The sequence below is a fragment of the Tachypleus tridentatus genome, chromosome 9 (genome assembly GCF_004210375.1).
Source record: "Tachypleus tridentatus isolate NWPU-2018 chromosome 9, ASM421037v1, whole genome shotgun sequence".
NCBI lineage: Eukaryota > Metazoa > Arthropoda > Merostomata > Xiphosura > Limulidae > Tachypleus > Tachypleus tridentatus.
In genome coordinates, this window is record NC_134833.1 from 65,005,743 (window position 1) to 65,023,928 (window position 18,186).

Sequence of the window (18,186 nt, forward strand, 5' to 3'; positions counted from 1 at the left end):
GCTGTGTTCTGTCCACCACGGGTATCGAAATACGGTTTCTAGTGTTGTATGTCCGCACATATACCGCTGTGCCACTGATGGGCATGTATAAAAGAGAGAGAGAGAAAAAGATAATTTATAAAAATTTGTGAATGTAAATCATTGTAAAGAAAATAATAAAATAATACTTCAGCTACATTTAAAGTTTTTTACTCAGAACCTGGGTTCGTCAAGCCGGCTGGTATGTGATACACACAGTGGTGTTGGAAATATTATCTATGCCATCAGGTGCAGAAACAACAGTTGTTTCGGTTGAATTAGATTTGAGTTCTTGTAGTGAAAAACTTTCTCAATTTTAATAATATAAAAACACAATATTAATACTATACTCATTAATTTGTGTTGACATACATTTTGTTTGTAAGTAAATTTTTTTTTCTGCACTCACTGGCATGATTCTGTACCAGTCATTCAACGTCTACGAGAACAACTAAAGGAGAGAGAACACTTACTTTATCAAAATTACAGTGCCGTTTTGACGACTTAGTGTGAAAAATAAAAAAAATATTAAGAATTATTTGTGATGGGTGCAAACTCTCTTAAATGGTGAAAACAGTTGTAACTAACTATGTTATAATCAGTGATGTCGAGAAAACCCACTTGTAGAGAAATATATATGCAAAAACTGCTCGTTTGGGTTGAGAAAATATTTTACATAGAAGAGTGAACAATTTCGACCTTCTTCGGTCATCGTCAGGTTCACAAAGAAAGATGTAACTGACAGGAAGCTGACCACATGTTTGGAAGGGGTTGTGTAACTGAGTGTAGGAATGTAGAGGGCGGTATTAGATGTTTGAATATATAATTTTATTTATTTTATTATATTAATATAGGTATAAAGGCATTCCTTTATATTGGTTTATTTTGGGATGAAGAACATCCTGTCAGACACGAACAGATTTAAACCAATACACACACATCCAACAAAGACACACGAGACACAACTGAACAAATTACTACTAAAAATGAAAAAAGTCAACACAATTTCACAAACACTTTATTCCTACCTACGTAAAACCGACTCACGCACACCACAAATAGACGGCATCCCCAAACCTTATAAACCAGATTGTCCATTACGACCAATAATGTCCACATATGAATCGTTTAATTACAATCTTGGTAAATACATAGCATGGGCATTTTCCAAACATGTAACATCAGCCAGCTCATTCATCAAAGACTCTTTTAATTTCAAGTCTGATCTCAATCAACTTAATCATAAAGCCTTAATGGCCAGTTTCGATGTTATGTACCTCTTTACAGAAGTTCCAACCACTGAAGCCTGCAATATAGCCTTAGAACTCTATATCCGAGACCCTAACCCAACTAAAAACATTCCCAGCAACCAATTAGCAACCCTCATAGAATTCACCACGATGAAGACAAACTTCATGTTCAACAACCAAAACTATATACAAACAAATGGCCTAAACATGGGCAACCCAGTATCAACAGTTCTAGCCAATATTTTTATAACACAAGTTGAAACACAAGCAATTAACACAGCATTACATCCACCACTATACTGGTACAGATATGTAGATGACACGGTTGCGGGATTCAAATCTACAGAACACATACTTAATTTTTTCAATCACATTAACTCTATACATCCCAACATTAACTTCACATGTGAACAGGAAGAAAGCAATCAAATATCATTTCTTAACCTCAAAATTACAAGAACCGACACACAATTCAAAACAGAAATCCACCGAAAAACCACCCACACTGGATTATACATTCCTTGGGACTCAGCACATGAAACAAAAACTCAACATACTAAAAAACCAAATAAACACAGCCATAAAACTGTTCTCACCAGATAAAATTAACGATGAATTAGACAAAATAAAACAACACTTCATCAACATCAATAAGTTTCCTCCACAAACCGTAGAAAACATTATACGCACACACCTGGACGGAAAGCAAAATCAACCAACAAAAGTAAATATATCTCACGAATCAAAAAATCACGAAACCATATACTGCTGTATACCATATATTCCCGACATCAGCAGACAAATAACCAACATTTGGGAAAAACTAGTAACAAAATATGACATTCCAGTTAATACTGGAATTTATTAAAAAACCAGGCACAAAACTGAGGTCTATACTATGTAAAAACTACACTGACAAACACCACACCAACATTATTTATAAAATACAATGTGATAACTACCACGACTTCTATATTGGAGAAACAAGTAAAAAAATGGAAACCCGATTCAAAGAACATAAAAAGTCACCTTCACACGTTTTCGAACACTGCAAGTCAAATAAACACAACATAACCATAGAAAACACTCAAATACTAAATAAAGAAACAAACATAAACAAACGCAAAATTAAAGAAGCCTTACTTATATAACAACTTAAGCCCAAAATAAACCAATATAAAGGAACGCCTTTATACCTATATTAATATAATAAAATAAATAAAATTATATATTCAAACATCTAACACCGCCCTCTACATTCCGACACTCAGTTACACAACCCCTTCCAAACATGTGGCCAGCTTCCGGTCAGTTATCTTTTTCTTTGCGAACCTGACGATGACCGAAGAAGGTCGAAACGTTGTTCGCTCTTCTATGTAAAATATTTTCTCAACCCAAACGAGCCGTTTTGCATATATAAATGTGTTATATATGATATATCGTGGGTTTGGATCTGTTTATGGTAATACAATATTTATTTTGAAGATATTCTATGTTTTGAATATGTACAAATTTCAAATGACTCGTGGTGAAGAAAACAGTCAAGTTGATCTTGTTCCTTTGTTGTTAAAAAAGTTCAAATCTACAGATTCTGGATGCCATGTGAGACTTTAAAACATTTTTGTTATACTGAAGACAAAACATACTACAAGGGCATCCACTAAAGGTGGATGTCTTAATTAACACTTTTGGGATTCTGAGACGAACAACTGAAAGGGTAGGTCTACTGTGGGTGCAACGTTAAACTTGTCCAGTTGTTGTGTTTGAAGAATGTACACAGGCACACATTACCTATGCCCATTGAATGATCAGTTATGAGTGCAGGAGCTGTACTATACCTTTGTTACCATCAATCAAGTAGTAGTTTGCAAGCTGTGTTACAGCTAGCTGTTCTCAGAGATCTGGAGCAGAAGATTCAGGCTGTATCACAGCTACATGTCCCCAGGGATCTGGAGCACGATATTCAGGCTGTATCACAGCTACATGTTCCCATAGATCTGGAGCAAAAGATTCAGGCCGTGTTGCAGCTACATGTTCCCAGAGATCTGTAGCACGAGATTTAGGCTGTGCTACAACTAATTGTACCCAGAGATCTGGAGCACGAGAATAAGGCTGCGTTACAGATACATGCCCCCAGAAATCTGGAGCACGAGATTCAGGTTGTATTACAGCTATTTGTTCCCAAAGATCTCGAGAAGGAGGTTATCCAGAGTTTACATAACAAAAAGTGAGGGGCACCAAGATGTTACAGGACTTATATTAACATTCAGTAGATGTTCTTCTGGCCGCCTTTGATTAGAGACACTCAATGCTGGTGTGAACATTGTAGGTAATATCCACTGGTTAAACCCCCACCTATACTGTAATAATGACCAGTCACGTGGTTGCGAATTTCACTATAGAAAAAGGCAAATTTTTTAGAAACTAAGAAATCTAATATTTAAGCATTCTGGTATAAAACTTCAACTAATATAACCTGGGACTTGGTCTTAGCCAAAATAGCTGAGAAGAGCCACCTATAGCGGTCATCTGACACAAGAACTGTAAGTATATCAGTGTTTACTTATTTAATAAATGTCATGAATTTTGTGTTAGATTTGTGTCTATTGTCATTTTTCCATTTAATATCGACTCACTTAAGTAAGTTTTTGAAACACTTGATAATCGATAAATGAATTTTCAGTTGTGGTACATTAAATGAATATTAAGTTCACATGAATATACCATACATGTATTCACCAACACTTTGGAGAATAAAAACTAAAAACAGGTGAGGCTGCATAAATATATCAAATGTTTGGGCTAAAGATTCTTTAGCAACACTTGTTTTTAAACTAAATATATAAATAAAATAAAATACAAACATTTTCTAAACAGTTAATTTTAGTATCTTGGTTCAATACTTTCAAGTTTTGTTTGAAATATACCAAAATTTTTTTTAACATTTTCAAAAGAAAATAATAAGTTACTGAATATGATTTTATTTTTACAATTATATATATATATTATGTGACATTGTGGTTATTAAACTAGTACAGCAGTATGTCTCCGGATTTACAACGCTAAAATCAGGGGTTCGATTCCCCTCGGTGGGCTGAGCAGATAGCCTTTGTGGCTTTGCTAAAAGAAAACACACATTAAACTAGGGCTTGCATTTAATAGGAACATGGGACTAAATAATTTATAAGTAGACACTTTTGAGAAAATGAAAAAGGATATGTTTTCCTCAGTCACATGTATTAATGAACTATATGGAAAATAATATAAAATTATAATTTAAAATAATTATCTTTACTCGAAGTTACTTTGCTGAGGACAAGTGATAAATCAGATGACTACTTGTGTCTTAGTAGTCATGGCATGCAGACATACCCTGTGATTTTCACTTTCCTATTTTAATGTAGAATATTTGAGTTTTTATTATTTTTGTGGATCTGTGCAGTTTTCATGTAACCACTGACTTTGTTCCTTTATCGTCGTGGCTAAGAGCAGAAATTTCTAAACCTCGCAGAGGAACATGAAAGTAAGTTCCTGTTTAGCAAAAGTATCATTATCGGAGACCATTTATATGGCCAGATGAATATATCTCTGTCACTAGAATCTATTACCATAATATATCAGTGCATTTGTCAATAGATAAAGACGACTAGACACCCTTGTAAAGATCAGATTTCCAGCAAAAAGATGTGTCTCAAACTGAACTAAGTTGAATACTTTATAAAACTACAGTAAGCAGTTGACAACTAGTTCAACAAAAATTGTTTACAGGAATTTACAATTTAAGTGATACGTAGATTATAAACAACTGACTGTTAATTACTGATAGAAAGTGATGGCTCCAATTTCACCCCTGTACAGAAAATAGATTAAAAAATTAGAGAACAAAACCATATCAGATACTTGATGCTGCATGTGTTATTCCAAACATTTGCACTGAAAATTTTGAATACTTTGCAAAATATCCACTTTTAACGCTTCAGTGGACCATAAACAAATGAAACATTTGCAGAAATCTTGTGGCCTGACTTCCAATATTCAGGTCATAGTTTGAATTCTATGACTAAACATGCTCACCCTTTCAGCTGTGGGGGAATTATAAAGTTATGGTCAACACCACTTTTCATTAGTAAAGATTAACACAATAATTAGCGGTCGTTAGTGTTAACTAGCTGCCTTGTCTCTAATCTATCGCTTCTAAACTAGGAATTGCTAGCGCAGAGAGGGGCATATATAACGAAAACTTGTTTGCCTACGCTGACAGAATAACTAGTTCAAACTTTGGAAACGTACATAGAAGACGTTTTAATAAACCAGTAATAAAAAACAACAACACGCGTATAACATTTAAAACACGAACACTGTGAGTTGTGTTCAAGTTCTGATACCCCATCTCCCCTATAAAAATCGCGTAACAAGGATGCGTTGATACCTGGCACATCAGAAAGTACAACTGTGATATAATCAAGCCAATATGGATATTTTGTCGTCAGTAACTCAATTGTCAGATATTTTTCCTCTATTTTAGTGGGTTTACTGTCACAGTTTATTTCATTTTTTTTGCCACAGAGCTATTCTAAAACTGGTTTAACGTAAGGGTAAAGGTTTATAACGGTAAAACCCACGTTTCGATACCCGTGATATGCACACCACATATAGTTCTTTTTTTAGTTTTGCATTCAACAGCAAACGGAGTTACAATGTATCTTTATCGTGAAATTATATTCTTCAATGATTTGTCTCAGCTTAAGCTTTTCTTTTTTTCAATGTACGAAATAAAGTTCGTGTAAAAAATATATATGTAAAAAAGGCTCGTTTGGGTTGAGAAAATATTTTACGTAGAGGAATGAACAACATTTCGACTTTCTTCGGTCGTCGTCAGGTTTTTTTTCTCTACAAATGGATTTTCTCGCCATTACTGATTAAAGTTCATGTAAGTATATGAAGAAATAGTGTTATCGAGTCTACTCCTTTCCTTTTATCTTAATGAAGGACAAACAACTTCTGTGAGTAGTATAAAGCCAGAGTTCTTTTCAGAGTGCTGTGCAGTTGAATAAAGAAAACCATTGTTCAGATAAGGTTTGTTAATGGTTTATTCCAAGCATAGGTTATTTGCTGGTCAGTATACATAGAAAATAATATTAAAAGCTATAGAAATGTTTATGAAGGTCAAATAAAATGGTAAAAGTAACAAGATATTAGAAGTAATACTAAAGCAGTGAATGATGAATTTGTTTGACAGTAATACAAGTATTGTGTGATGAAATAATATATGCTTATACAAATTTTGTATTAGAACACTGTGTCATAAATAATTGTACTGTATGAGGTATACAATATACTTTTATTCTCCATAATCAGTAACTTTAAGACACCACAGTAGTTTGAGCTGAGTTTTGTTTTTACATTTTCACTGCACAAGATTTTTACTAGTAATATCATTTTCATCTTCATGTAAAAATGATCGTTTCTTCTGAACGAAAATAATATACTATTTCTCAAAAATTGTTTTCATAAGCTCCAACTGTTCTTAGATGTTCTCATTTGAAAATTAAGCTACGATAACTAACCTGTTTAATGTTCTTCAGGATGGTTGTAATAATTACAGTTACCACTTATCAGTACGTTAAGTATATTTAATAATATTAATACTGGTTTATTTTAATTACTTCATAATCGTTATATGTCCAGGCCTCATTATGAAAAATACTCTCACGTGAACTTACAGCAAATATTCTTAAACTAAATTCCACAGTCTCTCATATCAACTAGGATACGTGTAATACCACTGAGTACTGAAATTCACAGAGTTGGATTAAAACAAAAACTAATTACACTGCTAGGAAAAATTGTTTTTAGCAACAGTATTGTGGTTCATAGAATGGCTCTGGTTTTCTTTTTTAATTAAGTACAAAGTTTCAGTTTTCAAATCTAATTACAGTTCTAGACTCAGCTGGTGAAACACTTTCGATTGACATACTTGACCATGTCAAAGGCTTCGTAAATTATTTTTACCCCAATCTTGCTTAAAATAATTTCATTTCTAGGGTAGCCTGATAGAGGGTCTGATGAGTAATAAAATCAAATTGTGTATACGCACGGGGCTAATAATTCGTTTATAACAGATGATGTTTTAGGTTTAACGTTAGATTCTTGTAACACACACTTTTGTTTTGATAAGTGTGTTGTTCGTGGCAGAATAATTTTTAAGTAAAACAAAACATGTCACTTTAAACACAATATATTGAAATTAATTTATCAATATAACAACTGTCTCAAAATTATTTTCTTTTCGTTACCCCTAGTGGTTGAGTGATAAGTTTGTGGGCAATCTTATAACACAAAATTTGGGTTTAATTTCTGTAGTAGGTACTGAGAAGAAAGAGGTCAAAGAGAACCAGACCCTTCATGGTACGAACATACCCAAACAACGAGATATAGAGTAGGTACTGAACAGATAACTCATTCTTTAAATTTAAAAACAACAGAAATGTATACATATTTTCTGTTATAATAATATATAAGTAAGAATTTTAGTACCTATAAGCAACGGTTAACACAAAATTGCTGACTTGAAAATTCCCAAGTTGCTTCAGAGCTGAATTGTTTATTATCAATAATTATATTTATCCTGCAGTTTTATCACATATCATTTTTCGAAAAAGAATACTTTTACACGAGAATGTGATCGACAACCAATACTTAAAAATACAGACACTTCAACAAATAGAAAAACTAATACAGTTCCGGAAATCTGTAATCATATTAGAAAATTAAATTTAGTTAAACTCAGCATTAAGCTCTGAACAATAAGAAACACGTATTTATTAAAACAAACCATTCAAAAATTACGCCATGTTTAATGAATATTAATTTATACATGAAAACAGCAATAAACAACTAGCACATTAAGAAATTTTGTTATCCATAGTATAGGTTTAAAAGAAGACAGGCTTGTTTAAGTATATAGAGAGGTGAAATTACTTTATACTCAGTATAAATACAAAAAGTATGATCGAGCGTCAGAAAAAGGAAAAAATCTCTACATTTTAAATTTATATTCTGATGAAACATTTTATTGCATCAGAAGCTTTGTTATTAAAGTCTAAAATGCTTGTTTCAAGAGTTAAGTAATCTATTTAATGAAATAAATTTTAAAAAAAACTACCTCATTCGAATGTTGTTTAGCTTTAGATAGAAAGAATGGATCTATAATTGTTTTTGTTTTGTTTTTTATTCACAGTAGTACTTAACTAAAGAGAATCATAAAGCATGTAAGTTTCTCTCTAACTATATTTCTCATATAACAATTTCTTAATGTCACAAAATATTAGTCATTGCTGTGGTAACCTTATCAAAACATCAACGTTATTACTGAACTCATTACGATATATTCTCGTTCATAGTGTCTTGGTGCTACTTGCGTATATTCAACTTGTGGGAGCTCTGGTTAGAGCTGCGACGTCTTCACTCACTACATATAACTGAGGTTAATCTGTAACCAAAAACATCATTCTTGGGTGAAAAAAATCCTACTCCTCTGGATAAGTTCCCTCGATACATCAACCACTAGCTTGACACATTTTATATATCTATTTCACTACGTACATATGACAGCTTAATATATAATAATAGTTACAGCCAACCATTTTGTTTTTTGATGAAATGCTTCCAAAGCGTGTCTTAAGGTTGAAAAATAAGTCAGAATTAAATTAAACTGCACGTAAGGCGTAGAAACAAAAATTTCTTAAAGACCTAAAACAGCATTTCTGCCTTTTTCACAAAGAAGTGAATGAGCTACTGCGGTTAAAGGATTTGTTTTATAATTCTATTACAGCTTCTATTTTTACTTAACTTTTTAGCGGCATAATTTCATAATATTTACAAGTAAATTAGAATTTTAAGAGTACGTAATTAGTTTGAAAAAGAAACAATAAAAGTGTCTACAGACGGAGATGTTCAGCACATCGTATTTTAATAAAATAACGGTGATTATAAAAGTTAGCCCTCTGTGAGCTAACGTCCAAGAGCTATGAACAATCAAGTTTAATTGAGGTTATTATCTGGTAAACCTGTATTCAACAATTTCTGCCAGTCATTTCAAATATAAAAATAATTATAGGATTTCTTTATCCCATTAATGTTAGTTTTAAATCTTAATATAGATAATTTTTTTTATTAAAAATGAAACAGTGATGGTTAAAAATTCATCATATTGTAAGTGAACTTTAGATACGAGTTTTAAATGTAATTAGTCAAGCAATACATATTAAGTCGTGTAACAAAAATCGCGAGTGTGTAATTATCTTCTTCTTGGCTTTATTTCATTCTTGTTTCAATAATTTGAATATATTATAAATTCTGATCCTATTTCATTTTATTCCAAAATACCGAATGTTTAAGTAACATTACCAACGAAACATGGTAACATCAAAGTGAAAGGATGTAATATATATTCAAACCACAACCATGTTTTAAATATCATATCTTTTTATTTATATCTTTGAGTGGAGTTTGGGAAGTTGGTAACACTTTAGCAGCTTTAACATTGCTCCCATTATATTGTTAAATGTACAGGAGGCAATAGTGTCTCACTTTTTAATGTTATCTAGTAACCCAGGGTTATACTTTATTATACTTCCAAGTGATTATATTTCTAATATATTCATATATACATTTTTTATTAGTTTACTGGTTATAAAACACGTTTTAGTAAAAAAACAAAAGAAAATTAAATAAAGGTAAGTATGCAGCACTTTTTAAAATATATTTGTAAAATATTGTAATTAATAAATATGCCTGGGAAATAAAGACTGGCTCTTCTAACAAATACTGTTGCTTGAACACCTAGTAACCTTTTACTGCACCTACTTACAACAATCTAGTATGGTATTCATATTTAAATAGTTAAACAATCTGGTACAGTAACCCTGTTTAAATAATTAAACAATCTAGTATGGTAACCTTGTTTAAATAGCTAATCTAGTACAGTAACCTTGTTTAAACAGTTAATTTAGTACAGTAACTTTGTTTAAATAGTTAAACAAGCTATTAATGCTAATAAATTCACTTTTTACAATAACAAAAGTTCCTAAACTGTCCTGACTAACAAAACACAACAGTGTTCTGAAACATAAAGTTTTATTATAATTTTGGTAAATTTGAAATTGGTTGGAAAAGAATTGCTGGTGTACGTATATGAAGCTTATAAACTTGAGACTTGATAATGTGTAATATGTTTCTTTGTTTTTGTTTATATATACATATACACACAGACATACACATAGACAAATTTAACATTTTGAAAATTGAAATTGTTGGTCAATGTTGCAAAGCCTGTAAAATTACTCTAAAGGTTTTGGTTTTTTTTAGTTTCATTCATTGTGAAGAACTTTATTGTCAATGTGCAATATATAATAATATATTCTGAATATTTGTAAAGATTCATTTTATGTGCATAATATACCCAGTGATCAAGGGTTTAACTGTACGACACTAAATAAAACTTAGTGTTTAATCCTAGTTGAAAGGTAACATTTTTTTTTTCTAGATTTACTGATAAATTGGGATATATTTCTATTCTTTAAAAAGTGTTTGAATCGTATATATTTCAGTTAGCCTCAACAAAGTATTCAAGACTTTTTATTGTGAAAAGCTTTTAATTAGATGGTCCCTGCTCTCCACTCAAATTCAATTTAGATACAGGAAGCTTAAAATACCCCCCACCCTCATATTAATCGTGTAAAAACTTAAAGTTATCATAAAATGTACAAATTTTATCATGTGTGTGTGCAAATTGATGTGCAAAATTATCATGTACAATATCAGAGTCGTACCACAAATATACTCAAAATATGAAATCTATTAGTTTTAGGAGACTGGTAAAGTGTCATTATACAAGTAAGACAGTTTCATGAAACAAATGTGCTTCAGAGTGCAAGTACTGGATGAATTTAGTTGAATTTCTTCAAACATTTTTAGTGAGAGAATGAAGTTTACAAATGTGTAGAAAATTAATGTGTATATATGTAAAAACTGCTGCATGGCGACTGTTAAAAAATTCTAAATAAGTAAATCTAGCTACAAAAAATATGCCATTTTGAATAAAAGTGTTTTCCATGTGCGTAACAAGAGGAAAACAAACAGCTATCTTAAAATGCGTATTTCTAGGGAAAACAAATTTCTAATGACTACAATGTACTATAATAATACATTCTTTTGTAAATAAATCAGAACATGTGTTGATAAGGGAAACTAAGATAAAAGTATGATGGAAATGAATGAAATTAAGTACTTTTCGTATAATTATTTCAATACAATTTAACACTACATACACTAGCTCATTTGAGTAAGCCTGCAACCTCTCTCTACTCATATCAGTTACCAAAACCAATCCAAAGTAAAGAGTTCCCCAATGTTTTTCCGATCTGATTTTTAAGAAAATCGGGCTGGTAAGTTTATCTATAAAAATATGCAATAATTCATGTGCTTTTGTGAGAAAGAGAGCACAATGCATTCCAAACTGAGAATGTGTTAAAAGAAAAATAAACATAAGATGAGGAATTATTTGTTCTACATTCTGATGGAAATGTATCCTTTATGTAGTCCAATATGTAGATGGTTTAATTGAATAATAGTTTCAAAGCTTTGTGGATGCTACTAGAATATATACATTAGGGACTTTTGGAACACACAAATGTAGATTGTCAAAATCCAATCCTAATATCAGCAGATTTTGGAGACCTCAGGCACTGGCTCGATATTTTACTCAGGTTGCAGGCTTATGTCTGTGTAGTATCTGTCATGATATTTAACAGCTGTTACAACAAGAAAAAAAAATAGTTATATTTATGACTGTATAAACCTTTTGGCTAAAATAAATTTTTAAAAATGATGAGCTGATATATCGTATTTATAAATTAATAAGCAATAACTTAAAAAATATATGCATACTATATGTGTACATTTGTTTGCTATATTATGTACAAATTAAAATCAAAGCTTTTAAAACAATAGTAGTATAACATGTAATAGTTAAAAAAATAACAGAAAGCCCATTATTATGTGAACACTATCAAATAAACAAACTGTATATTTTATAGTTTGTTAAAACTAATCTTCTAAAGAACTTCTAGCTAAATCTTTTCAAGTATAATTATCTTTTCTCCAGATTTCCAAAGGCAACTATTTAAATATAGATATACATTTTAGATCTTGAAATCGATTTTAAGTAAACTTTGTGATGACAATAAATATTATATTTTGTAATTTATCTAATTTTGAGTTAATTATTAAATCAGTATTAAAATTTTCACACACAAGGTTTAAAATGTATACAAGTCCTCAATGAAAAACTGACAGAATACTAATCAAGTTCCTTTTCTCATGATTTTGATATTTGTTGAAGTTTCCACTAACACCTTAGTATTTTTAATTCATAAGAAATTGTGCTCATAACTTTTGAAACAAATATATCATCTTTGTAATAGAGATAACTAGCAGGATCTTTGTAACAAATCTGTACAACACAGGGAGGACTAAAGTCACATTTATCTGACCCTGAGCAGGCACTATGACCTGTTTTTATTCTCATATATGTTGAAAATCCTCCAAGTCCATGATTTCTACAACAAAATAACGTGGTACAAAACATTCTTCATGTGCAGGATTTAAAAAAGCCTTGCTTACACTGAAGATATCCCTAGCACTTGAATATATCTAGAAAGTACAAAATGCTTTTTAAGTTTCATTATGAACACATAAATGAATAAATTAAACAAAATTAACACATATACATACACTTTTCTCATAGAGAAACTTTTAAAAATTTCACAATGCTGGAACCTAATACTCTCTAAAGTTATTTAGATCAGTGATATCAAGTTTCTCAGTTGTACTCTGAGTCCTGATGAAACTGTAAGCAGAAATTTTGCCTGAAATAAAGTTTTGACATTTACCTATGTTATGGTTGTTTAGATACTGCTTTGAATCTGCAAAGCTTTGTACATCAATTAAAACTGCACATATTTTTTTGTCCCTAATACACTTTGTGATATTAGGTGATCTTGTTGCGTCGGAACACGTCACGATATTTCATGTTAAGTATTTTCACACAGGTAGCTGTAATTCTCATTTAATTAACAAAAAATAAAGATAATCCCAGAACAAACAGTGTGACCTTTACTCTTCAACTACAATAACAGTTGTGTTCTCTTGGACATAGAACGTGACTTTAATCATTGGAAATTACTTATGATTAAATTTTGAGTTAGATTGTGGCATACACAGGTAAAAATCTGTTCTTTAAAATATGAAGAAACTTAATTCTATGTGTTTAAAAAATGTGTGAGTCATAACAGGATTGATGTGCACATCAAATCTTTTTGCGTACAAATAAAAATAGTTTATACAATGTAGTGTATTTTTACATGGAAAATAGTTATTTATAGTGACATACGATACTGCACACAGTAATAAGTGACAAACAGAATAGCCACAAAGATTTACCTTATGCTGTGTTATATGTATAACAATACCTAATTGTATATATGCATGCAACAATACATTACTGTATTTGTATATATAAAGACAAAATGTGGATTTATTTGAACCATAACTTCTCTGAGCCTATTTGGACAATCTCAATCAAAATTTATGTAAACACTATGAACTATGGGAAATGTCCTAAGGAGTCAAAGTTAAACTTTACTCTATTTCTATTTTGTAAAGTCTGTTGGTTTATCACTCCTACCAAGTCAATCTCAGACAATCTTGTCAGGTTAATACTTTTTATAGTGTTGAATATTCTAAAGGGATTCAATGTCAAAGTATGAAAGTTATGGGATTGTTTTTCAAACAACCATGCTTTTATCATGGTCAGTCAGATGTAGGGTGGGATCACCTTAAAATCTTTACTTGTTGGTAGGTGGAAAGCAAACTGTAAATGTTGTTTATGAAGAAGCTTTGTTATAATTTTAAAATGTTAAGATAAAGTTTATATTCAAGTGATTACTTTGAAATACTTTCTGTTAAACTTGCATTGCTTTAATTGAGCTTAGACATTCCCCATCAATTGATGGGTGTTTCAACTTGTGTGTGTATATTTATATATTAGTACTTAAACAGCTAAGCAAACATTAACATCAAAAGGAAAGACTATGTTATAAAATGCCAAATCCAAATATGATGAATGATATTTTATTGAACAAAACAAGCCCTAACAAAAAGTTAAAAACACTGCATAAATTAAAAAGATCTCCAGGGTAAAGGTTTTGTAGATGACTGCAGAAGTGAGACTGGCAAATGGAGGTTAAGGCTGTTACACAGTGTATCCCCACCTCAATATGGGTTCTATTTTTACTTTCACTTCTGCACTTCAGGACTAATTTTATCTTATGTCCTGTATTATGGGGATCTTTTTACTTTTTGCAGTGTTTTTAATTTCGTTATTTATTTGGGCCTGTTTTATTCATTAACTAAAATAAAATACATATATATACACACATACAAAATGCAAATACACACACAACAAAAATACAGCTACAAAGAAAGTTATGATACTTAAGTATCATGAAGAACTTTATGTACATGCTATGTAGTTTAAAATTATATAATAAATACTTGTATACAAAACCTTTGCTATCAAAAGTGAAAGAAGAAATTTTTATTACACAGATAAATAACTTGGAAATGACACATGATAGAAACAAAATGCATTGCAAACTGCATGAACAGAAATGAAACCTGCACTTCGTAAAATGGAATATAAATCCGTGAATCCTAAAACTTTTAATAATTATTGCCAGATGTGACAACAAAAACTAGTCAATAAAAGCCCTGTGTTAGAAGGGTTTTTAATTCATTAATATTCAAAGGTAATCAATAAATGTCTGAAATGTGATGTATCAACTTCAAACATAAATTCTGTCTTACTACCAAAATCCAAACATTTATTAAATGCTAAAAAAAAAAAATATCCCCACTTGCTCTGGGGATTGCTATCCCTGGTAGACATTAGCATCTTTAGATAGTATCCTTTAATGATGCATGAAACATAAAACTCATGACGTTTGACATCTATTACAACAAGAAAAATAGTTATATTCATGCCAATATAAGCCTTTTGAACACCAAATCAAACCAAGAAGTAGCTAGAAGTTGGATAATTTTACAGAATTAATAAAGTTAAAAACTTCTCCCTTTCTCTTAGTATAAATAATAATTGACTTTAACTGACCAATAACATGAAAAGTATAATATGTAATAGGAGGTTTCATGTGTATTTTATCTAGCTACTACCATACTAATGACCATGTGAAAAGTAAAAATAAAGGACCATAACATGTGAAACAATAAATTCTTACTAAATGAAGTTTTTCCAACATTTTGACAAATGTTTATTGATCTACATACCTCAGGTCTGTAAAGGGGATCATACAAACAGTTTTCAGACTTGGGATTTGCTGCCTTCTGGATTATGACATGATATTTTTTCAGGACATATTACTGTCATCAGTAGTTGAACAGAAACTGACAATTATGTGGAGAAGAAATACAGGATGAAATATACTTGTACCTTTTTTTTCTGAGAGGACACTTTATTTCATCAGAGTTAGAAAAGACGCTTTGTACTGGTCACGTGGGATGACAAAATAGTGCACTCTACTTAAACTGGAGGAAGACCTGGGGATGATAGAAACTGAACTCTTCTAGAAGGTTCAAAATAATGACCTGCACTGCTGTACACCATGACAGAACAGGAAGATGATCACATCTTATAACAAAAGTTTATTCGAGTGGATGAAATATAGGAAAGACAGTTTGTACCAGTCACTGTTTGACAAAAAAGCAAAGACAATTTGAAACATTTTCAGAATTATCTCCAATGACACAGACAGCATGTGACTATGTAAACCAAACATGGGATATAGAAGGCACTCGAAACTTATCACACCACCAGCATTCTGTTGTTGGTCTTTTAAGGCCTTTTCATTGAAGCTTCTATCTTCCTAACTAGGATGTCTAATGTAATAACAACAACACTTTCTTCTCTAGGAAGCATTATTTTATGCAGTGACCTAAAAGTATTCTTTTATTATCCTGTAGCTTTCAACACTATAACTTGGTGTCTTCATCACATTCAATAAAATGGTTACTGGTTGATGTGCTATTACAAGTGTTTCTAGTTCTATAGAGGGAGTTCGTATCAACTATAACTTCATGGTTCCCCAACTCGGTATACGCTGATCTAACCTCACCATAGTCATCAATCTGTACCTTTAAATCACAGTCGTCGGACATGAAACTATCTGAGAATGGTACAAAAGGAACGCTCCTTCTTCTTTCAGCCTGCAAGATCTCATGAGCAGCATTATCCATTTCTTCATCAGTCATGTTTATAGCCTCGGCAAGTTCTTTTTGTGTGGTTCGAACAAACTCTGGGTCACAAAACTTTCCTAAACCTTGTTCATGAAGGACCTTAAATAATAAATAAAAATAGACTATCATATGGAAAATATACCACTGCTCAGTGCACTAATAACCAGCTAAAACACATTATAAAATAAATGAAACAATATCACTGTTAAATATATACAAATACCATTACATAAGAAACATCCATTTTTTGAAAGACTATAATTAATAAGCACTAACTTTAAAAACCTGTTCTGAACAGACTTAAGAGTTAATTAAAACTAAACATAAAATAATAGCATGTTTAGTTGACAGAATTTTGAAAAAGTTCCGTAACAAGAAGAAAAAAATAATTTTATAAAAATGCATTTTGAGTTGTGAACAAAGGATGTCACCACAAACAAATACAAAGAACAATACTCTTTTTTTTTTTTTTTCCATATAAACAATTCAAAACTGATTCAACTGTTATTAAGTATTAATGCCCTGGAATCACCAATGTTCCTATCAAATACAACATTTTATGTATAACTTTTTCACATTATGAATATTTGAGAACCACGTTCTCATAAAAGTATTATTTCACTGATAAACATACTACAACATTTTACTAATCTTCAGTGAGCACGTATTTCAACAACAAATTATTTCAGAAATACTTATGACCATTGTTAACTAGTAGTATTAAACATTCTAACATTGTGGTATTATGTTGCTCCTAAGTATTAAACATTTTAACATTTGTAGTATTATTAAAGTATTATGTCGCTGCTAAGTATTAAATATTCTAACATTTATTGTATTATTAAAGCATTATGATGCTGCTAAGTATTAAACATTCTAGCATTGTGGTATTATTAAAGTATTATGTTGCTGCTATAGTATCAAACATTCTAGCATTTGTAGCATTATTAAAGCATTATGATGCTGCTAAGTATTAAACATTCTAACATTGTGGTATTATTAAAGTATTATGTTGCTGCTATAGTATCAAACATTCTAGCATTTGTAGTATTATTAAAGCATTATGATGCTGCTAAGTATTAAACACTCTAACATTGTGGTATTATTAAAGTATTATGTTGCTGCTATAGTATCAAACATTCTAGCATTTGTAGTATTATTAAAGTATTATGTTACTGCTAAGTATTAAACATTCTGACATTTGTAGAATTATTAAAGCATTATGTTGCTGCTAAGTATTAAACATTCTAACATTTGTAGTATTATTAAGGTATTATGTTGCTGTTAAGTATTTCAATATCTTCAATACTACTAATAATATATTTATTGCAGCATACACTGCTGATAATGTAAGTGTAATTTTTAATAGTGACTTTGCTGGTTGTATTTCTGTTAGGCACAACTAACTATTCCTGAGAACACACTTATTAATATTTCTTTCTTTTTTTTGCTCCTTTTTAATCAGTAAAAGTTGCAGTTAGTGTCAAGGTTTTCTTCATTTTTTTTAATTCATTTTCAATAAAGATTGTTTTGATCACAATCA

At 30.9% G+C, this 18,186-nt stretch overlaps 1 protein-coding gene across 4 annotated transcripts in view; it reads right to left on the minus strand.

Annotated features, from left to right (window-relative positions):
- Nucleotides 1-15,861: 15,861 nt before the first annotated feature.
- Nucleotides 15,862-18,186, minus strand: part of LOC143225331 (muscle calcium channel subunit alpha-1-like) — a 100,243-nt gene continuing 97,918 nt past the window's right edge. For all 4 annotated transcript variants that reach the window (XM_076454533.1, XM_076454534.1, XM_076454535.1 and 1 more), the window contains one exon: nt 15,862-16,742. In XM_076454533.1, the coding sequence (XP_076310648.1) occupies nt 16,380-16,742 (363 nt within the window). In that variant the 3' untranslated portion in view covers nt 15,862-16,379. The remainder of the gene's footprint in view (nt 16,743-18,186) is intronic.